Source organism: Phycodurus eques, chromosome 10 (genome assembly GCF_024500275.1).
Source record: "Phycodurus eques isolate BA_2022a chromosome 10, UOR_Pequ_1.1, whole genome shotgun sequence".
NCBI lineage: Eukaryota > Metazoa > Chordata > Actinopteri > Syngnathiformes > Syngnathidae > Phycodurus > Phycodurus eques.
Genome location: NC_084534.1, coordinates 23,582,344 through 23,605,309, shown reverse-complemented (window position 1 = coordinate 23,605,309; position 22,966 = coordinate 23,582,344). Strand labels below are relative to the sequence as shown.

The 22,966-nt window shown below is 40.5% G+C and overlaps 2 protein-coding genes across 4 annotated transcripts; one reads left to right on the top strand and one right to left on the bottom strand.

Moving 5' to 3' along the window:
* Positions 1-205: 205 nt before the first annotated feature.
* On the bottom strand, positions 206-13,774 carry ddi2 (DNA-damage inducible protein 2). Of its 2 annotated transcripts, XM_061687605.1 has the most exons (11): positions 13,676-13,774; positions 13,332-13,505; positions 10,309-10,438; positions 9,385-9,708; positions 7,947-8,073; positions 7,694-7,821; positions 6,414-6,542; positions 6,220-6,323; positions 5,931-6,123; positions 4,476-4,524; positions 206-3,142 (listed from the first exon to the last, which is right to left on the bottom strand). In XM_061687605.1, exons 2-10 carry the CDS (start codon positions 13,467-13,469, stop codon positions 4,514-4,516), a joined length of 1,284 nt encoding a protein of 427 aa, XP_061543589.1. In that variant the 5' UTR covers positions 13,470-13,505; positions 13,676-13,774; the 3' UTR covers positions 206-3,142; positions 4,476-4,513. The 2 variants fall into 2 exon arrangements, with proteins under 2 accessions (XP_061543589.1, XP_061543588.1); XM_061687604.1 differs by lacking the exons at positions 206-3,142; positions 4,476-4,524 and adding an exon at positions 4,537-4,682.
* si:ch73-361p23.3 (tumor necrosis factor receptor superfamily member 21) lies at positions 13,577-21,842 on the top strand. Of its 2 annotated transcripts, none has more exons than XM_061687607.1 (7): positions 13,577-13,651; positions 16,521-16,640; positions 16,746-16,880; positions 18,568-18,634; positions 18,717-18,970; positions 19,044-19,148; positions 20,789-21,842. In XM_061687607.1, exons 2-7 carry the CDS (start codon positions 16,535-16,537, stop codon positions 20,863-20,865), a joined length of 744 nt encoding a protein of 247 aa, XP_061543591.1. In that variant the 5' UTR covers positions 13,577-13,651; positions 16,521-16,534; the 3' UTR covers positions 20,866-21,842. The 2 variants fall into 2 exon arrangements, with proteins under 2 accessions (XP_061543591.1, XP_061543590.1); XM_061687606.1 differs by lacking the exon at positions 13,577-13,651 and adding an exon at positions 16,291-16,434.
* The last annotated feature ends 1,124 nt before the right edge of the window (positions 21,843-22,966 follow it).

Here is a 22,966-nt window from a genome sequence, read left to right as displayed (position 1 = left end):
TTTTCTTGAAGCCCTCAGACAAGCGAAAATAAAGAAAAAAAAAAAATGATTCAGACAACAAATCTCAGACAAGTTAAAAAAAAAAAATCATAAAACATTTGTGATTTTGACATGTTGCATGCTTTTTAACTCTCAAACAAATGCTATTTTTTTTCAAATTACAAATATTACGATTATAATTACACATACACACTCACACACAGTATACAAATACTAATCCGGTTTTATTTTGCCATTTAAAATCTCGTATGAGATAAACGTAAATAAATCTGCCAGATGACCCGGAGAAGGCCGTGTGATACAAGATGGCGGGTACATTTGAAGCCATAATCTCACAGACAAAATGAAAAGAAAATAAAGTTGTGCGCACCCGTCTTGATTTGACATATCAAATAGCAACCCCCCACACAAAAAAAAGCCCTTAAATTAGATTTTGTGTACAATATATGTTTTCTCGCTCTTATTTTAGGGACAGTTGTAGACTTGTTCAATTTGTTGCATTGTGGCAACTTTTAGAGATCATTTACTAATACTCTTCCAACAATAATTTTGCTAAAATTACATTGGTTGGTGACCAGTTCAGGGTGTACCCCGCCTCTCGCCCGAAGATAGCTGGGATAGGCTCCAGCACACCCGCCACCCAAGTGAGGATAAGATGTTAGGAAAATGGATGGATAGATGGAAACAACAAAGGGCAAATTATGTTTTCTTTGAACAATAAATGATTTACAGTATGTGTCAACATTAGGTTAATCTATTGTAGAAAACAGGTTAAAAACATGGATCGGTCAGAATCTGAGCATTTTTCCCATTTTCCAGTCAAAATCAGACCGATTGATATGGTGTATTAAGAGTGATCTTTCCTCAATTTACTTGAAAACAGTCAGGGCTGACAATCACAGTGTCTGCCTACCAATAATCAGGCCAAACATGATCAATTTCTCTCCCTTGCGATCAAATTTAGTAAAGGGCCGATTATCATACAGCTGTAAAAGATCAGCCTTGCCGATCATCCAGTGGTGTGGGGTAAGTGGTCCTCCCCCGATCACCTTGCAAAACAGTTGAGGTCGGAAAGAGGGGCACAAACATACCAATAATCAGGCCAAACTTGAGCATTCTCCCTCCCTTGTGATCAAAGTCACCAAAGCCTACATTCTGGGATGTCTCTGAAAGATTATCTCGTGGTGTGGGATGTGTTAAGTGATTTTTCCTCCTGTCTGCTCGGAAAACTCTCAACGGACAATCGTAAATGTTAAACCTGTTCAATCTTTATGACCGCAAATGCTTATGAATGTGTCCAACACTGAGTTGAGCTGATTTGCAGACTGAGATTTTGATGTGAAATGGAATGATAGCCAATCAGGAAGGTGCTTCTATTTCTTCTTCGACCACTACTCTTTCGTTTTTTGTATTTTCCAGCAGTTGGGATGTCCTGTGGCACCATGCTGCCTGTGAGTCTTTGTATTTTCCAGCAGTTGGGATGTCCTGTGGCACCATGCTGCCTCTCACAGGTCAATCTTAGTACTAAGACAGATACCTGGTTTGGTGGAAAAGACTCACGATCATTAGTGGAGATATTGGTGTCGGTGTGTGTGTGTTGGGTATCTGGAGTACACGACACACTATTCAAGCAGTAAGAACACACTTTTTTAAGCTTGTTGTGTGGGATCTCTCACATAAAAAAATCAGTTAAAATGTTAAAAAATGGGTATGTGTGCACCCTACTTAAGGATAAATGGCAAATGATATATTGAATGGTTCCACAATAAATGGCATATGTCAATGTTGGATGACAAAGAAAAAAATAAAATAAAGCTATAGTAGAAAACACGTTAATACCATTGAGATGGGTGCTCGCCCGAATTCTCTATATAGCTATAATATCCGCTATGTCAAGAAAAAGGATATTATTAATCAGTACTGTGTGACAGCATATCCCTGTTAAGACATGCTCCCTACAAAGAGGGGCACGAGACATCTGGATCAAAAACCAAAAGCGTAAAGGGAGACGAGACGGCGGTGGGGGCAGGCTCGGAGTCTTAGGTGGGCACGGTGATGCTGCGGGCCAGGAGCGCCAGCAGAGCCAGCTCCACGACCCCGTGCGCCTGCTCGAGAGCCTCTGCAGCATCGCGGGCAGAAAAACCTGCAGCCTGGATTCTCTGGATGTGTTCGGCCGGAAATTGTTCCGTAACGGGGACGGGAGTAAGTATAGCGGAGGTGCCGGTGACAAGACTGTCCGGGGTGTTTGCATCCGGGGCTCGTCGGTGCGCATCCTCGCTCCCCTGCTGCCTTTCGGGGGGTTCCCTGCAGTCCCCTTCAGGATCAGGACAACTCGCCGACTCAGGATTATAAATGTTAGGGTCTCTGGCTTCAGCTGGAGGGTGCGGAGGACTCGCCGACTCAGGGTGATAAATGCTGTAGTCTATGGCTTCAGCCGGAGGCTCTGGAGAACTCGCCGACTCGGGATGATAAATACTGGAGTCTCTGGCTTCAGCTGGAGGCTCCAGAGGCCCATCCGAAGAGTCTGGTCCTTCTCTCTCTGAGGGCCTGTCGCAAGCAGCAGCTGGTTCGGCTTTGGCATCGCTTTGTTCTGCACTGACTTGGGTCGCATCCGCCTCCTGGGGATGCGTAGTGGGGCGGGGGCCACCGCAGTTGTTGGAAAGCAGCAGTTCATGGAGTTCCAAGAGAGCGGCAGCCAGAGATGGGATGCTGTCAGAGCCCTCGGGCTGATCCCTGTCAGAGGAGTTCATTTCGACAGAGTCCGACTGGCCGGGATTCGTCGTTTGGGACCTCGTCGCCTCATGCTCCATGGGCTGACTGTCTGCTTGCTCTGGATAGGGGAGCGTGGGGCTGTTCTTTACCTTGGATGTCCCCTCCTCGCAACCCTCTGAACACTGAAGGGCTTCAGCTGACTGAGCAGGTCCCTGGGCTTCTTCTACAGATATTGTATGATCTTCTGGAGGCTGGAGCTGATCCTGCGCGATAGGCAGAAGTAGCTCCTGGAAGCCAAGTTGGTCCTGGGCCGACTCTGAGCAATCAGAGTCGAGGTTCTGCGGGTGGGCGCTTGAGGACATTTGGTCTGAGGCTGTGGGTAGTGACAATGGCGGCGGCTGTGGTGAGGTAGTCTGTCCGTCTGCAGTGTCTTTTTGGTAGAAAGAACAGATAAACACAAGCAAACATCGTGAGCTGGTGGAACCATGTTGGAAGTTGTCAAGGAGTCACAGCACATCACTTTTTCGACATTTTGTTATGTTACAGCCTCATTCCAAAATTTATTTAATTATTTTCTTCCTCAAAATGCAACACCCATAATGACAATGTAAAAAACATTGTTTTTGGAGAATTTTGCCAATTTATAAAAATGAAAAACTAAGAAATCACATGTACGTAAGTATTCACAGCCTTTGCCATGAGTTGTGTAATATTTTGAGGGGAAACAAATATTCCATTTTGTAACAAGGCTTACAGTATCCTGTAAGGCTGTAAAAATTGATGTACATGTGATTTCTTAGTTTTTTTGTTTTGTTTTTTCCATTTAAAAAAAAATAAAAAAATTTCACATTGTCATTATGGAGTGTTGTGTGTTGAAATTTGAGGGTAAAACAAATCTGATTCCACATTTTATTATGGCACAGCCTTATTCCAATATGGATTACAATATCCCCCCCCCCCCCCCCACAATTCATTGAAAAGACTTTGAAGTCGTCTTCTTATTTTTTTTTGAAATACATTTGCACAAAAAAATTAACAAATAAACATTAGTCAGATCGTCATTATGGGGCAATTTGTGTAGAATGTTGAGGGTGGACATTATTTAATCCATCTTGGAATAAGGCTGTGGAAAAAGTGAAGAAGCTGTGGATACATTGTGTCAAACCTACAGTGGAAGCTCTCAAATGAATGTTCAACCAAAAATTTCCTAATGTCAGGCAAGTTCTGTGTGATGTTTTGCTTTTTCTTTGGGTTTTTTAAATGTGTGTTGATACATGATCCTGTTACTGCCATGCTCGCGCACATTTAGCCTCAGTCATTTGCATTGAGAAATGCCTCCAATTGATCATACATGGCAGCAGCAATCCCTTTCAAGAATGCGTTGATGGATGACTTCCCTCAGTTGTTTGTACACATGGTGAGAGATGTGCATAAATTTACGCACGACTCCAAGCAGAAGCCCAACTTGGTCGTTTGCCCCTAATGAGGACAAGTGCTATAGGAAAGAATAGATGGGATGACAAACCGTTTCGAACTGGGTTTGACCTCAGAGCTTCCATTGTTTGTTTGCACATTCACTAAAGTTAGTTTCCTGTGCTTCTCTTTATCTCTCCTTATAAAGACAACCTGCATGCAATAATGCATAAAAACCAGTATCAGATCCTGCAGAAAAAAAATAAAACCATAATCAAGGTGGTAAAATAAAATCCAAAAAAAGCAATGGACCTTAGCACCGGCAATGGAGGGCTTGTGAGTTGCAGTACCTGATTGTTAGGCCCCTCTCCAGGTGTCTCCATTTGCATCAGTGTTGTCCTGCTCAGGGGTTAAGGCGACACCGCACACATCATGCAGAGGTACGGAGAAAGTTAGCAGTGGCACACAGAACGTGCAGCAACCAAATCACACTTTTTTTCCCCGCATGCGTGTCTTTTGAACCTCATCGACGCTGTTACTGCACCACAGAACTCCAACTAAATTACAACAACAAAGCTGGTGTTAATGATGGAAATATCTGTACATACATTCTGGTTCCGGTTTGTTTTAGTGATGTTGATATAGCAGGCATTTTAATTATTAGTTCAAGTACGTACGCAACATATTGTTTGATCTGATTAGCTCCCTGATGATTCTTTTCACCTCAATAAGTATAACATTTTAAAAGTTTGAACAACAGAGGTCCATCTACCTATTTGGACTGGATGATATGGCTTTGAACAAAATCTTCACTAAAATCCAATTTCTACTTTTAAATCAATGTTTCCCACTTAGCTTATAGAGAAAGCAAATGACAATAACTTATTAGTCAAAAGAATTTATGCCTTTGTCCACCCCGCCCCCCCATTCTGGCATTTGCTTTAGTTCACCTGATCCAAACTTTTTTTTTTGTCCCCAGAGTTAACTTGCATTAACTTCTGCAAAATTTATAAAAGTAAATGTTTTTGGGTTTACAGATAATGTGAAAATAAGTGCTCCTTTCGGGAAACTGTCCCTTTTGTCAAAAAATGCATGTAAACATGAGGCTTACTAAATTAACTTTTTCAATATTCAACAATTTAACGTAATAAAGTAAGTTATCAAACTACATGGCTCGGCTGGTCCATATGTCTGTTCCCAGCTCTGGCCAAGACAGAAACCCAAAAGTTTACGGCATTGATGCACAAAGCTTGGGTCAAAAGTTTCCAACGTGGATAAAATATTGCTTTTGCAAAATACAAGGCTCCTTTTCCAGTCATATGCAAAACAATCAGAAAATGGTTCTGTTTAAGGTTACATTTGTTGGTAGGAATTAAACCTTGCTCGTCACTTTTAGGAGAAACCCGCAAGAGGGGTCAGAAAAGTCGCTAAACATAGCGACCCAATCGTTAAGTAGCTAAACTGTGCTTTTTTAAACTTGCTTCTCTCATATCACAGCCATGTAGTTGCCATAAGCAGTGCACATCAGCGAAGACATAATTCTGACTTTACTACTGATTTAGCATAGGTTAGTGATAAGACTGCGGCACGTTCCGACTTAAGTACAAATTCAGGTTACGTCCCCACTATATGAACGGAGCGCGTTGTAAACAGAGGACCCCTGTGTCTAAGGTGATAGCGTGACGTGATCATGTGACAGCACGAATGGAGTTTATGTGGCCCATGCATTTGCCATTCTAACGGAGAGGGTAAAAAAAAAAAAAAAAAAAACAACACAGGCCGCTGGTTGCTGAGACCATACGTACCGCTTTCCTGTATTGACCGCTGAAGTGCCTCCGCGAGCTCCCTGTCTGCTATCTCTTCGGGGCGGCTTTCCTCACGCCCCTCGGGCCCGTATGCCAGCCGGGCGCATTCGGGCAGCTCAGCCTCGGACAAAAAGCGAGTCTCGGTGCCCGTCGTGCCGATGAGAAGCACGCTTTTCTTCAGGTCGATTGAACACTACGATACAAAAAAAGTCGACTTAATCATACTTCGGGGTTAGATTTTGCAGCTTAAATTCAGGGATTGAGAGTAGGCAAGACAGGTGATCCATACCTGGTGTCTCTTGAGCATGTCCAGGCCGAGCAGCATGTCCATCGGCTGGTCCTCCAAGATGGAGAAAGAGCAGGGAAGAAAGTCCCCTTCAATCTGGACCTGAGCTGTAAGGACACGAGAGGCAGATCACGTCAACACACAGCGCGGTACTGTAACATCTTTCTCATTAGTGGGCTCCACACAAAAACACCCACCCAAATGAACCCTGCCGATTATCTTCTGCGTGCCCACTCCCTTGGCGATGCCTGCCCAGCGCCGATCTACCAGTCGCATGATGTTGCAGCGCTCCGCACAGGCTTGGCTCATGATAGTCATTTGGGCACCTGAGAGCCAAACAAGAGACCCCTTGAAAATATGCAACTACCGTACATACAATACATTTTAGCTGTAAAGGCTGTTCGGAAAGTCACTGTATGGTTATATTTTCATAAACAGACGTTGTCATATAGAACACAGGAAGTACACAAAATATATGTATTCTATAATGAATGTTATATTTGATCAGTTCTGTTAATAAAATAGGTAGAAACAAAGGTCCGACATTGACGGTTGGTAAGACGCTAAGTATGAAATAATCATTGAAATGTTTCGTATCATATCATATCATGAATATACAGGGCCAGTACCAGTTCTGAAAGCGTCACCACAATTTGGCTCATGTGGGCCCCACAGTGCCACCATTCAAAAAGGCTTAATGTCGGACCCTGGAAACATGTTTATTATATTGACATTCTAAACATCCTGTGCCTCATCAAACGGATACAGGGGACATACTGTATTACAGAAAACTGACTTTTTAATTGCTTGTATACAAATAGTTGAGTCTCTGAAGTGCCTGCCCATCCATCGAGTGTGAAATTAAACAACCAAGTAATTCCTCTATTTGCCTATTTCAGAAAATGTGTCTGTATGTGAGCAGTTTAGAGCACATTTGACAGTGAGGCTAATTTACAGAATAACCGGCTCACACTCGACAATGACATGAACTGTTAGGCTCAGACACTATCATGCAGACACATCCACATCACTGTGGCGCCACCGTTATCCTGTCAAAATCAAAAAGGTAAGCAGAACTACATTGACATTTTTGGACGCACAGATTAGCGTTAGCTTCTGACCATCGGCACAAGATATGTGATTACTCAGTGAAGTTGCTGACGCACTGGCGAAAAATGCTTTATTGTCTTCATGGGTGCTCGCTTTCTACTCCACTAGAGTCGAGGCCGTTCTAGTCGCAAGAAACAAGCTCCCGGTCGTCACGGTGACGAAAGATGGATGCACCATTGTCACAGCATTACCAGTATATGGGGCATGGTATAAAAAGTGGCTAATTTCACCAAAATAAAATTCCTGATCCTTCGGGGTATTTTGACAACACCATGCCATAGACATGGTCTTAAGACACATGGAAATTGTTTCACATTGTGAAAAAAGACATAATGTCTCCTTTGAAGTCCAATCCACCAATAATTACCTGAGTCGACAAAAGCTTTCACAGGGTGCCCGTTGACTTTGCAGTTAATGTAGAGCATAACCACCTGCCCAAAGCTTTCTGGGGCCTCCTCCATTGCAATGGTCATATTTTCTTCTACGTTGTGCTGCCTGGAATGTGCGCAGATTCAAGCGTTAAACGAGAATGAAAACATCCTGCAAACTGCTTCCACTCCTTTGCATTTGTTTACTTGACATTCACGCTTGGTGGAAAAAAAAACAACTCTGGAGCAAACCTGATATCCTCCTCGATCTTTGCCTGCGCTTCCAAATCGAAAGGATCCGCAGTCAGAAGTCGGATTCGCTCTTGCTCCCGCTTGGCTCGGTCCTGCTGTTGCTCCAGCAGCACTTTTGTGAAACGCTCTAAAAACAGAACGAGACGTTTACACCACCATCAACTGACAACATACTGAGTAGAACACTGCAGGTAGTGAAACAGTAAACCTCTACCGAATTGCGAATTACTATTTGCAAACTCAGCTAATGGCAAAAAAAAATTCTGTAAAATACAGGGTGATTGAAAAGTAACACCCTATTTTACAATACTTAGAATTTATTCATATGTTGTAATATTTTTCTAAATTTGTTTATGTATGTTTCATGATTAAAGGAGCATGTCTATTCTACCAAACCAATGACTTTGGAAGAACTTGAAGGGCGAATATGAGAAGTTAAGTCTTCCATGCCACAAGAGTTCCTTGTGAAATCAGTTAATGCGGTTCGCAGGCGGATTGAGAAACTGGTGGCTAATGCTGGCGCTCATATCGAATTTTAAATAAAACTCCATGCAATACACTTTCTTCTCATGTTCATTTCTTGTAAGAATTATAGTTCAGAAATAAATTACAAGTACTTAAAAATAGGGAGTTACTTTTCAATCAGCCGTTATAACTAAAAAGCAGTGGTGGACCATCAGGGCCTTCTCTGTTGATCCAAACACAATCAGATGCACTGAACTATATTTATAATTCACATCCTGAATATTTGTTCCTTGAAATTGTATAATTTTTTTTCCCTAAGGTTTATTCTCTTTATATTCATGCTTCCAGTTGTTAGATCCCCCCCAAATCATATTTCAGCCTCTATGTGCTGCCATGGTAATCTAATCTGCCCAGGCCCTTTGGGCATCAGTACTGAACTAAACTATATTAGCAATGGGACTTATTTTTTTTAATCAATCAGATTTCAAATTCACCTCAAAGTCAATTGAGATGATTCATACGGCTGCAAAGTATTATTTTCATAATAGATTAAACTTTTTTTTTTCCATAAATTGATTTTGAGTCAGTTACTGGTTTGATCCTTAACATGTCTGAAAATAGGCAAAAATGCTGATCACTGTTTTCCAAAGTAAAAGCAGATGTTTGCAAATGTCTTATTCTAATTAAACACAAAGATAATCAGTCTGCTTTCATTGAGGACTACAGAAATCAGATAATATTTACTGTTGAGAGGCTGAAAACAGACGATTTGGACAATTTTAAGTTGAACAACAACTCTAAATGATTAATCAATTATCAAAATAGTTGCTGATTAAATGTATAATCTATTAGTTGTCTATTATTGCTGCACCTATAGTTTAAATGACTACAATAGGCAATTATAAAAATTTATAGGGGAGGGTGTTCCATTATTTGCAAAGCTTTGCTTCCCAAGCATCGCTGTTTTGTCTACCTAGATCTCCGCTCAGCAAGGCCTCAGCAAGCGGCGGGTTTCGCTCTTTCAGCAGGGACAGCTCATGTGGATTGGAAAGGAGCATCTGCTGCAGTAAGGCGGGGTCGTCAAGCCCCTGAGAAGAGGAGCCGCGAAAGGTCGGCGGCGTGGAGGGTTGCGTGCTGCGCTGGGGCTGCTGCTGCTGCTGCTGCTGGGGTGGTGGCGGCTGATGCTGCGGTGGTGGCGGTACAGCCTGTTGTTGCGGCGGCCTGATGGTACTATGGGGAGCAGTCGAAGTCGAGGCGCCGGGGACTGTGATGGAGCGAAAGTCGATACGGGGCAGACCTACATAGTGAACGGGAAGAAAAGGTTGGTAAGTTAGCGGGGTAATATGACAAGAACAAAGGCTTAATATCCAAAAAGATTACAAAAATAAAAATACAAATGGTCCTCGAATGACAAGTTTAATTCCAACCATGGCGGCACAACTCAAATTTGTACATACGTAAGTGGGAATGCGCCTAGTCTATCACTAGCCTTCGCCAATGCAGGAAAAGGTGGAAAAGTCCGGGCTGGAAGATATGGCCTTAAAACGATTTTATTCATAAAAATCTGATTTTAATAAAAATTTAATGACCAACCACCCCCCCCCTGAATACTTTTACTGAATAGTTATTTTTGTAAGATGGGTTCGTGATCATGTTGGTCGCATGATGTTGGTCGTTTATCCTGTTTTAAGTGCTTTGCGGCCATCCTGTGGCATCTATATGCAATAATATACCTTTTTGGGTGGGAGGGGGCTGGGGTGGGGGGGGGGTGCGTGCGGGGGTCAATTAGGTTCACTGCAAATTCAAATATCCTGCAGTTTTAGTATAATGGGCCTTCTTTCATTGATGTGTTGTGGTCACCACCTTTTCAGTCATAGATTAGATGAAATACTCTCACCTGGGAACGCTGGCTGAGTTGGTGGCGGCCCTCTGTCGGCTTGCCTGAGGACCACCACGTCTCCATCCTTGACGCCGTAGGTCCCCAAGGCACACGTGGGGTCTTTTAGGGGCTGCTCTCCATAGGAGATCTTAAAATAAATAAAGTTTAAAAAAAATAAACAAAAAAAAAAAAAAAGATTGAAAACATACAACGACCAGCCACAACAATATGAAAATATATATATGCTGTATGAAAAAGTGTTTATTAATGTGGTTGCGCAGTGGATTAATGTGAAACTGCATTGCACCCTATACAGACAGCTACATGTTGACTCTCTCCTGCGGCTAAAAGAGGCAACCATAATGTTATGAACAGCTCTTGATATGTTGCAATGGAGTTCTAAACCACTGAAAATTACTGTACAACCACAATCATAAACATGGTGTTACATTAATAGCTTTTAATAGCTTTTGAGACGGCTTGAGATTAAAGGGTTCCTCGCTTTGAGACATTACTGACAAACGTTTCGAATAATTTTGAGTGCAACTGTACAGAACGTTCCCATTCAAACTTGTTAATCATGAATTTTGGGGGAAACCTATCCTCCATTATTCACTGAAATACTGAACTATTCAGTGCTGTTTTGTGCTCAGGCAAAAGCCCTGTCTAATATAAAAGTATTGCTTTGGCGCCATCTTGTAGCATCTTGAAACCAAGGAATTATGTTGAAGTGAGAGAAGGAGCTTCATTTAGTCATGCCATAGCCCTGTCTACAAACTCCAATTCCGATGAAGATGGGATGTTGTGTAAAACATAAATAAAACTGAAATAAAATTTGCAAATCCTTGTCAACCTATATGCAATTGAATACACTACAAAGACATGTAATGTTCAAAATGATTAACCTTACTGTGTTTTGCAAATATTCTCTCATTTTGAATTTGATCCTTGCAACACATTTAAAAAAAAAAAAAAAAAAGGCTAGGACAGGGTCAACAAAAGACTGGGAAAGAGAACGAATACTCAAAAAAAAAACACCCGTTTGGAACGTTCCACAGATTAACAGGTTAATTGGAAACAGGTGAGTGTTTTATGATTGGGTATAACAGCATCCCCAAAAGGCTCAGTTCTCCACTTTGTGAACAACTGTGTGAGAAAATAGTCCAACAGCTTTAGAACATTTCGCAATGTACAATGGCAAGTAATTTAGGGATTTCATCAAAAGATTCAGAGAATCGGGAGAAATCTCTGCTCATAAGCGGAGAGGCCCCAAAACCAACACTGAATATCTGTGACCTTCGATCCCTCAGGCGGCATTCAAAACTGGCACCATTATGTAGGATATTGCCACGTGGGCTCAGCAACACTTTAGAAAACCATTGTCAGTTAACACAGTTCGTTGCTACATCTAAAAATGCAAGCTAAAACTACCATACAAAGCAAAAGCAATATCTCAACAACACCCAGAAACGCCGCTGGCTTCTTTGGGTTCAAGCGCAACTGAGATAGACTGACGCAAAGTGGAAAAGTGCTGTGTTCTGACGAGTTTACATTTTAAATTGGTTTTGCAAAATCATGGACGTCACGTCTTCTCGGCCAAAGAGGAAGAGGAAGAGGATTGTTATCATCACAAAGTTCAAAAGACAGCATCTGTGATGGTATGGGTGTGTGTTAGTGCCCATGGCATAAGTAACTTGTGCATTTGTGAAGGTAGTATTAATGCTGAAAGATACATGCAGGTTATGAAGCAATATATGCAGCCATCCAAGCAACGTCTTTTTCAGGGACGTCCCTGCTTATTTCATTTTTTAATGTTTTTTTTTTTTTTTTTTTTATTAAAACAATGCCAGCTACATTCTGCATGTGTTACAAGAGCGTGGCTTAATAGGAAGAGAGTGCGAGTACTAGACTGGCCTGCCAGCAGTCCACCTGTCTCCCATTGAAAATGTGCATTATGAAACACAAAATACGACAACAGAGACCCCGGACTGTTGACGAGCTGAAGTTGTACATCAAGCAACAATGGGAAGGAATTCCACCTAGAACAATTTTGAGTGTTGTTAAAAGGAAAGGTGATGTAATACAGTGGTAAACATGACCTGTCACAGCTTTTTGGGAATTTGTTGCAGGCATCAAATTTAAAATGAGAAAAAATGAAAGTTTATCAGTTTGAACATTAAATATTTTGTCTTTGTTGTATATTCAATTGAACCATCACCTGGATGCCATCTGCAAACTGTTCACCTCTTGACAATTAGTTTATAAACCTGTGCTCTTGTCTTTCTTTAATTACGTTAAGTTCATAATTTCTTATACGTTGCATGTTTCTGTTTTGAGCAAGCTTTCCAATGAAAACCGGCCTTTTGAAAATGGGATGAAGATCAAGAAAGTTATAAAAGTTTGAAACTGATAATTCGATTGATTCAACAAAAAAAGTCAAATAAAATCTTGACCCCTTTTGTCTTTGCATTAAGACGTTGGCCTGAAATCAGTGTATTTACATCCATTTTAATAATTCATAACTTTAATATTTGTCACATGTAAATGATACTTGTCACTGGAATCGTCTTTAAAAGCTCTGTCTGATTGTGCTGGTCTCGTTTGAATCAATGCATCTTTTTTTACACACAGGGTGTTGGTGACAGTACTGTGACTTGGGTAAATATTTTTTTGCCCAGCTCGGTTTGTAACGCGGCTTCGGCTTCAAACTGTGCCGTTTGTGTTGTTTGTTTAGCTGCTAGCTTTCACAAACAGACCTGCGCTAGTCTGACGAGAATGCCATTAAATACGTTTAAAACGACGTGATTTCCCCCCCCCCCCCCCACCCCTCGCCCCCACATATGGCAATGACACCAACAGAGTGTTACGCTCTGTTAATAACACTAAATAACGAACGGTGTGCGGTTGGCGAATTTCCCCACTACTCGGGAGAAAATCGCAAGCAAAAGTATATGATTCATGCTAGCAAAGCCGGGCTAACTAGCCACAAGCTAGGTTAGCTCTCCCGGCTCCGACGTGCTTCAAAGCCCGGCTGTCCTTACCTGAATTTCTCCCGCCGGGATTCCCGATTCGAGTTCACAAAGTGCCACAAAGTCTCTCAGCTCCAGCTCCGGGGATACATCGAGGGCGAATGTGGTTTCTGGGCGATCCCTCGGCGCGCAGAAAACGGTGACCAGCATCGCTTAATTTTGGAAGCAGAATCGCTTGGCAAACCGCTGGAACATAAAGGCACTCACTTACTGCATTTCCTTTATTCACTCACACAGGAGGACGCCGCATGTTCGTGTTGGATTTGAGCCACTATTTAGACATATTTCACCCTACTTGCGCCGTCAAATTGAATGCGTGGACCTTAACCGAAGTTAGTGAGTGTTTTTGGACTTACTAGTAGGCGTATGATGTGACAGTAAATCATAAAAAAACTGAAACATCAAGAATTTTGCTCGTAATCGCCCAGCAATGCCGTACCTCCTAGCCCAGCTGGTTTTTGCGACATGCCGTATGACGGAGGTTGGAGTCGTGAAAGCTCATTTTACGCTCCACTACTACTGTACCAACGACAGTATGAGAAGGAAATATTTTAAAATACATTTACGTAAATAGAAGCGGTATTGAAAAGTAATATGTATATAGTATCTTTAATGTATCTTATCTCTTATAGATAATAAAAAATTATTTTATTATATAATGAATATATGCATTATGTAATTTAATCATAAAAATGCTAAGAAGCTAATAACATAATATATAATAATAACATATATAGTACTGATTTTATTAATTATTTTGTATTTAATTATTATTAATATTCAATTCCAAAACATGCATGCTAGATTCACTGAATACTCAAGATTGCCCATAAATGTGAATGTCTCACCCACCTGTGGCCGAGACAATTGATGAATGATCAAATATAATGGCTTACATGTGTCCGAAGGATACCGGAAAAAAAGGAAGTGTGTAGTGACCTTTGTTTGGGACACTATGTATGTGTGCGTGTGCATGTGTGTGTGTCTATTTATGTATGTATGGGATGGATGGATGGCTATATATACACGTACAGTCCCCTCCAAAAGTATTGGAACGGCAAGGTCAATTCCTTTGTTTTTGTTGTATACTGAAGAGATTTGGGTTTCAGAAGAGGAATTTGAGACAAAAGTTCAGAATTCCATCTTTTATTTCATGGTCCATCAATTTGATAGAGGTTAATCTTGGTCCCATCAGTCCATACAACTTTGTTCCAAAACTTTTGTGGCTCATCTCTGTACTTCTTTGTAAAATCCAATCTGGCTTTGCAATTCTTTTTGCTGATGAGTGGTTTGCATCTTGTGGTATGGCCTGTATATTTCTTCTCTCAAAGTCTTCTTCGAATAGTGGATTGTGATACCTTCACTCCTGCCCTGTTGAGGTTGGCAGTGATGTCTTTGGGTGTTTTGTCACAGCTCTTACAATGTTTCTGTCATCAACTGCTGTTGATATCCTTGCCCGACCTGTTCGATGTCTGTTACTTAGTACACCAGTAGTTTCTTGCTTTTTCAGGACATTCCATATTGTTGTATTGGCTATGCCCAATGTTTGTGCAATATCTCTGATTGATTTTCCCTCTTCTGTCAGCTTGAAAATGGTTTGCTTTTCTCCCATAGACAGCTCTCTGGTCTTCATGTTTGCTTAACAGCAAATACAGTTTTCACAGGTGAAACCCAAAGCCACAAAAAAGCACTATCTAATATTTAAGCAATGTCTCTGAAAGACAAACCTGAACAACTAGGAACACCCGTCAAATGATCCAATACTTTTGCGCACGTGAAAAGTGGGTGGCTTCAAACAAAAGGTGCTCTGTCCTGAGTTGTTTAACACATTTGGTTTTAAATACCATGAAATAAAAACTGGAATTCTGAACTTTTGTCTCATATTCATCTTTGGTTCTGAAACCCAAATGTCTTCAGTACACAACAAAAACAAAGGAATTGACCTTGCCGTTCCAATACTTTTGGAGGGGACTGTGTGTATGTATGCATGGATGTATGTGTGTATATATATATATATATATATATATATATATATATATATATATATATATATATATAATTTTATATGTGTGTGTGTGTGTGTATATGCACACGGCATAACATGTATAAACTACAGCTTGAAGAGATTTTATTTTTATTCCAGCAGATTATTTAAATCGGTAATTTTAAAAAATGAAATCTATTTTTCTTTTTAATGAGAATGATTATTATTTTTTTTTTAGTCTTGCAATCTATTTATGTGATAAAACCAAGTATTGGCAGCAATTCTTATTCCCTATTTTCATAGTTTCTTGTGAGAGTGCTCTCAGATGCAACTTTAAGCACATTGTGGTTGTAACTTTGTAAAGATTAATCAAAATTGCATGGTGGTTTCCATGGCACATATGCAAAGTACCATGTCATGTTCTTACCAGCAGAAAATTTAGCATAGTTTCCATTCCTTAACCGCAGATAGATGAAGATGAAAAACAGATAAAGGTTAAAAACATGATTGAATTGCTCAAATGCTGTATTTTTTATTTTCTGTCTGAGTTGGCGTCTTCATAGATGTGAAATAAGAATTACTATTTTTCTTTCATGCAGCTGTATTTTTTAGTATTGCATTTATATATTGTTATTTGAAAAAAAATAGAATAAGGAAACTTATTTGCAGTTTATAATCAAATTGTTATTTTATTGTTTTATAAAAAAATACAAAAAATAGTTAATGAATAGTTTCAAATATATGGACTATACTAGTTGCTAGGTGAATAACTATACAGGAACAAATATTACCATCTTTGTGTCCATCTTTTTCATTTAAAAAATGTTAGTGTGCATTGAAATAAATGATAAGTTTAAAAAAAGTTTTGTTATAATGATGTTTATGTTTAATTCTCAATTTGAACTACAATTGTGTTCATCACTCATAACCCAGATGAAGCTGTGGGTCGGTGTCACACAGGAAGTGATATTCATGGAGTGACAGACATAAGCGGTGATTCCGTCTCACAGAGTTTCTTTCTTTGCGATATTAACCAAATACAAAACATGGTTCTTCTCCTCAAACTGCTCCTCTTGAGTCTGACTTTTGACAAATTTGTTGCTGATTTGGATCTGTTTTCTTGCCCGAAAGGTAAATTTCTGATTTAGTTTTTATTACCCGTACGAAAATCTACTTAATATTATTACATTGTCTTTTTCTTCTCATCCAAACTGAAGGCCAGCTGATTAACATGCACGGTGCAAGTCAGAAATACTGTGCGGCATGTCCTGAAGGATACCACCAGCCCGAAGAGAATTACTCCAAACAGTGCAAACCGTGCACAAAGTGTAACGAAGGTATGCCACACGGAGTGCTTTCTTGACATGGAGTCCCATTGAAATATTGTGGGTTCCAAATTTAAACCTGAATTGAAAGCAAAACATGTTTTTTTTTTTTCTCAGTGTCGGGAAGTGAGGTGACAGAGAAATGCACAAAGGAGACGGACACAAAATGTCAGTGTCGAGAAGGATTTGTTCCTGTGGAGCCTGATTCTGCTACTTGCGAATGCAGTGTTGGATTCGGGCTACGTCGTGGAGGTAAAGATGGAAGCAAATGCGACTTAATGTTTCCCAACTTTTATTGAGCCAAGGCAGATATTTTACATTAGACAAATGTCAGAGTACACGACCAAACAAAAATGGCACAATAAGTATATAGACTGAAATAATTATCTCAGTTTATTCACAATTAAATTTTCTCATTGGCTCAGTTGGTAAAGGGGGTCATCCAGTGACCAAAGGGTCACCGGTTCAAATCCCAGCTCTAACTGTCAGCTGTAGAAGTGTCCTTGGGCGAAGACACTGAACCCTTGGTCCCAGTGGGCCTGGCAGTGCCTTGCATGGCAGCAACCGTCCATTGCTTTGTAAAGCGCTTTGGGTACTGCATGGTGCTGATAAAGCGCCATATAAGTGCACTCTGTTTAGAATCAGAATCATCTTCAGTATGTTGAAAACACTGCGGTAGTTGGAGCCACTCTAGCATGACAGCAAACAAGCCACTATGACACAATTATACATTTAGGACATAAAAACACAAGCACGGAGAGTCATTGAGAAATGTAGTGGCACCAGGAATTTAATACTGATAAAATGGCAATGATGTAGAGAGTTGTTAAGCAATTTAAAGTGACTCGTAGTGTGATAATTCTGATACGACAACGACAATTGTGCATATGGTGCAGTGAGTCCTCAAGGTGGCCAGTAGCGATGAACAACAGTTGTGCAAATAACGCAGAGTGACGCAGCTGCAACAATGAGAACTGTAATAATGTCACAATAGAGATTGTAAAGTAGGCAAAAATTGGCAAAATTGGCCATGTCACTATGTAATTTAAAGTCAACTGTTTTATGAAGTTAATGGAACCAGTTACCCTTCTGTCATCCAGTGGAAAATCATTTAATTGTTCTTCCTGTCACTGGCATAGATACAGTAGATGAACAAAGATACATTATTTATGGTAAATAAATAGTAATTCTCAGACTAATTAGGTGAAATTGGATAATTTCCTGTGGGACATGTTATGTCTGTAATGGTACACTATTGTAACACTATTATAATGTATAGAATCACTCGCCTACAACAGTCTATCACAGTGGATCTCAAAACCCCAGTGGTCTACGAGCTGTAACTCGGGGGTCCCCAAAATAATATGTATTTCATTATTATGTTGTAAGAAAAATTTAAAACGTGCATACCTACATATGGGAACTGGTGTGCCAATAAAACAAACATACTAAACCAATTCCTCCTCCCTACCTCAGGTTTGGACCAATCAAAAGCTCTCATACGATTGCAACATAAAAATACAGTAAATCTGACATCCCTGCATCATGCATGCAGCATTTGTAGCTCTCTCGTGCACTTCTCTCATGTAGAGTTGTACAGGTTAGGTGAGGCAAGACAACCTTGGTAAAATATTTTTAGCATGGACGCACATACCAAGAACCTCTCTGTTCGCAGCCATGTTGTTAGTTGAAGCAGTGCATGTCAGCTAGCCACAATGGATAAATGTTGATTTCATTTCAAATGAATTTGGTTAAGGTCCTTTTTACTAAATAGGTCATAAAGATTTAGGTGGGAAAAAAGCACATTTAGAAGGAAATAGGGTTGCACCTGGTTGTTGTGTTTAGTTGGAAAAATTAAAAAATTCCTCCCTGTAAATAGGGGCCCTCTAACCAAAATGCTTGAGAAGCCCTGGTCCATTTGATCTTCTACTTCTTCCAGAATGCTCAAAATGTGAGGATGGCTCCTTCAACCGACGTCCCGACACCCCTTGTATAAAGTGGAAAGCGTATGCTGCACTATTCTGTTGCAAAAAAAATAAAAAATAAATAAGAGCATTATAATAAACGGCCTTTCTTCGTCCATCTAAGGTGTAAATCCGGCGTGAACATCAGCGGAAACAGCACCTCTGACGTCATCTGCAATGGCGAGCCAAAGCGTCACCCACACAGCTCTCCCACGTCGAACCGCACTGTGTCTGTCAACACACCTCCACACGAGAGGGCCCAAAGTCATAACAGCATTCATGCTGATGCAACCACCACCACCACCGCAGTGCATAAAATGCTATCTCGTGACAAAGTGGAGCCGGCCCCTCTTTCAACCACCACCAACTTCCACATTGGTAAGATCCTTTTGGATTATGGCGGGACACTATTCGTGACATCTCACGTATTGATTGTACATGTCTTCTTCAGGTCTGGCCTTTCTCATCTTTGGAATTGTTGCACTGCTTATTCTCAGTGCTGTGACCTGCAAAGGGCATGTTACTACTTTTGTGAGGAGACGGCCAGCAGTGCAAAGTATGTCGTTCACTTTCTTGTACAATACAAGATGAGAAAGAACTCAAACTCCAACAAATTTCAGTCGAGCTAGGCTTATTTTTGCTATTCATGTCACTTTTTGCTTAGCAAACGTCCAGCGGCCCAATCATTTTTGCCCTAAAGCAGGGGTGTCAAACTCAAATTCACGGTGGGCCAAAATAAAAAATTGGGACAACGTTGCGGGCCAAACTCAATATTTAATGAAAATCACTGTGATGTGCATGTTTTCCTTTTCTGCAGAAATGTAGCGTTAAAGTTTATCATTGACAACAAACTTAAATTTTGCTTAAGCACTGAATCTGGAATAAACAAACTTTAATATTTTAAACACAAGAAAGCAAATTTGTGATAAAAGACATCAGTGGTATTTGTTTGTTGTTTTGTATTTAAATAGATAACATGAATTCTTCTGTCTCTCTATCTTCTATTTATCTCCAACTACCTTTCTTTTTTATGTAAATCTTGTTTCAAAGGCCAACAACAAAACAACCCAAAAAAATCTAAATGTCCTTCAATAAAAATCCAAACCTCAAACTATTAATAGTCCCTGCCTAGGAGTTGATAAAGGGCATTAAAAAAAAACATTAATTCAATTATGTTATATTCTTTGTTACAGCCACGTTGCTCCGCACACGACAAACAGGTCTGTCTTTTACTTTAGTGAACAGATAATATGCCTCCCATCTGTCTTGGAAGTTAACTGTTTTCCATCTTTCGTTTGGCCATTTTTGGGAAGGGATAGTGTAAATTTGCTCGACTGGCATCATAGTTGCTAACGACTGCAACAGAAAGGGAAGGGACACTTGCCGGTCTAGACTGATGGGCCAACACACTCACAAAGCATTCTAGGATTTGTAATATTAGTGGCGCATGTGCTATATACTGGTAGCCCAGCTCTAATACACATTTAATATGGTCTTACGGGCCAGATATAATTACATCGTGTGCCAAATTTGTCCCCCGGGCCAGAGTTTGACATATATGCCCTAAAGTAAACAAAACTGTTTTCTTTGCAACTTGAGGCAGAAGGACTCATCGCAAAACAAAGCGGAGAAAGGACAGGCAGGTAAGTCAAAAGCCCAGTATATAGACTGTATCGTCTTAGTTTCAGGGGCTCAATCATTTGTGCCTCCAAGTCCACAAATTGTATCCCTAGTAACTTGGGGCAGAGGGCCCAGTTGCCCCACAAAGTGGAGAAAGGACAGGGAGGGTCAGCAAGAACACAGTTTATGTATCTACCCCTGGCAGAGTTATAGAGCCACAATCATTTGTTGCCGCAAAGCAAATAAAAACTACATGCATACTCACAAAACTATTTTCTTAGCAACTTGGGGCATGAGGGACGTTCTGCCCCACAAAGCAGAGAAAAGACAGGGAGGTGGGCAAAACACAGTTTATATACTGTATACAGTATGTGGTTGGCTTTTTTGGCGGGCAACCTGGAGCCCACTTCTCTCACCACAAGTCAGCAGGGATTTTCACTTATGTAACGTTTTTTTTTTTTTTTTTACTGTCCATTTTATACATTGTCAATATACAAACATACACAGTGTAACAGGACATCTTCATACTTTAATAATAAGCTTTCTATTGCTGCTATTTTGGTTTGTTTCCATCAGGGGATTTGCTGTACCGCAGGCCCGTTGAAGAAAGCGGCGATGGCACTTGCTCCAACCTGAATCCAAAGAAGCCTTAATCTCCTGGATAATATCACAGCACATGTTCATATTACCTTGTTTTTCGATATTACTGTAAGAAAGAACTGAGTCGTTTGCATGTTGCGTCCTACATTACTTAACTGCTACTAGATGCATATTAATGTTGCAGTTTTTTTTCTGTTATTCTCAAAGTTTTGTTCGGTGTCTCTTTTACAATAGTTGAAAACACTGCCACAAACATGTTGTCAGCGACGTGTGGGCTCGAGGAATTTCTCTGAACGATGTCAAATGTGTTTTGTTTCCCCTTTGAAAATGTTAGCTCTCTCATGCATATTTTCTTTGCAACCTCGCACAGCAAATGTGAGGCGCTTCATTACGAGCGCGCCTCATCATTCAAACAGTGGACTTTTGATTAGGAGTGAGCGTGTGACGTACAAAACTGCTTTTTATGTTGTATAGAAAATGTATACAGTAAATGCATGGGACTGGATGACCAACCATCGGATGTGCTGAGGATTTTGTTCAGTCATGCTCCATGAAAAAAAAATTACTTGATTTGCAGTTGCGCATGATTAAAATGTGGTAAACTGACATAATTTACCGTTCTTTACCTATGAAAATAATCAAATATATTAGTTTAACACATTTTAATCATGTGCAACCAATGGACATGTTTGAATTATTCAAAGGACTGTTTTTTCAATAACTCAATAATGATGCTTCAATGTTTTCAAAATTACTCAAAAGGTTTGAAAGTGACCTTGTTCTGCATTCGAATGACTATACCGGAAATGCAATGTATTCAATGTAAAAAAAAAAAAAAGTTCTCCTATCTAAACTGCCTGAACATAAAGACGTGTAAATTGTTAGCATTCAGGTGCATGTGTGAGGATCCTTTCAATCCGGGAAGTTGTTGGGCTTCAAAGAAATATACAGCAGTTTGTGGGCAGAATGAGAATGTCGGGTTTACTTCTGCAAAGTACAGAAACTTCACAGAAGCAAAACTAAATGCCTCACAAACACTAACAATAAAAAGCTTTTCCCAGACAAGAAAACCATTTTAGAGTCAATCAAATCCTTTTAGTGTGAAGTGCACAAACACACACACACTCACACACACGGTCGCACGCACACACACATGCACATGCGCACACGCACGCACACAGTGTGAGCGAGAGTAGTATTGATTAATGTATAAAATAGTACATTATTTAGTTATGCATTGTATAGTAAAATATTGTATCATTCACTAAACTATACTACACGACAATACAAAACCATATACTATAACATACTTTTAAAAAGTATCATACACTATACTTCACTACACTTTCCATACAACTCATATACCACTGCTCTATTATACTGTGCTCTACTACAGGTACACTACACTATAGAATCAACTGCTATGCTACTGTGCTTTTATACTGTGCTCTACTATACTACACAACACTTCACAATCGAAACAACTGCTATACTACTGTTCTGTATTGCACCGTACTAAATTATACAATTATATACTCTACTACAATATAATGCAGCCCTATGGGGGGCACAAACCAGTGCAAACTGTAGGCCGGTCCCAAGCCCGAACTTGGAGGGACAGATGGTGGTAGACTTTGCAAAATGGATGGAAATGGCTGTCGTGAACACTTTTTTTCCAGAAGAGGCAGGAACATACGGTGACCTACAAGAGCGGAGGTAGAAGCACGCAGGTGGATTACATCTTGGGCAAACGATGTAATCTGAAGGAGGTTACCGATTGTAAGGTAGTGGTAGGGGAGAGTGTGGCTAGACAGCATAGGATGGTGGTGGGGAGGAAGATTAAGAAGCGTGTGGTGGAAGCTGAGACAGGACGAGTTTTGTGCAGCTTTTCATGAAGAGGTGAGACAGGCTCTTGGTGGACAGGGGGAGCTTCCGGAAGACTGGGCCACTACAGGTGTATCTTCTGACAGGAAAGGAGAGGAGACTTGGTGGTGGAACCTCACAGTACAGGAAATCTTACAAGGACAAAGGTTAACTAAGAAGAAGTGGGACACTGAGAGGACAGAGGAGAGGTGAAAGGAATAAATTGAGATGGGACAAAGGGCAAAGGTAGAGGTGGCAAAGGCCAAACAAGAGGCAAATGATGACATGTAT

Bases quoted from the DNA above. Each gene is read 5' to 3' on its own strand.
- ddi2 (XM_061687604.1), bottom strand. From the start codon at position 13,469: ATGCTGGTCACCGTTTTCTGCGCGCCGAGGGATCGCCCAGAAACCACA. The intron at 9,709-10,308 runs GTGAGAGTATTT...TTCACTATGTAG, and splicing joins AACTCAGCCAGCGTTCCCAG to GTCTGCCCCGTATCGACTTT. The intron at 6,324-6,413 runs GTGGGTGTTTTT...GTGTCCTTACAG, and splicing joins AATCGGCAGGGTTCATTTGG to CTCAGGTCCAGATTGAAGGG.
- si:ch73-361p23.3 (XM_061687606.1), top strand. From the start codon at position 16,350: ATGGTTCTTCTCCTCAAACTGCTCCTCTTGAGTCTGACTTTTGACAAA. The intron at 16,641-16,745 runs GTATGCCACACG...TTTTTTTCTCAG, and splicing joins GTGCACAAAGTGTAACGAAG to TGTCGGGAAGTGAGGTGACA. The intron at 18,635-18,716 runs GTATGCTGCACT...CGTCCATCTAAG, and splicing joins CCTTGTATAAAGTGGAAAGC to GTGTAAATCCGGCGTGAACA.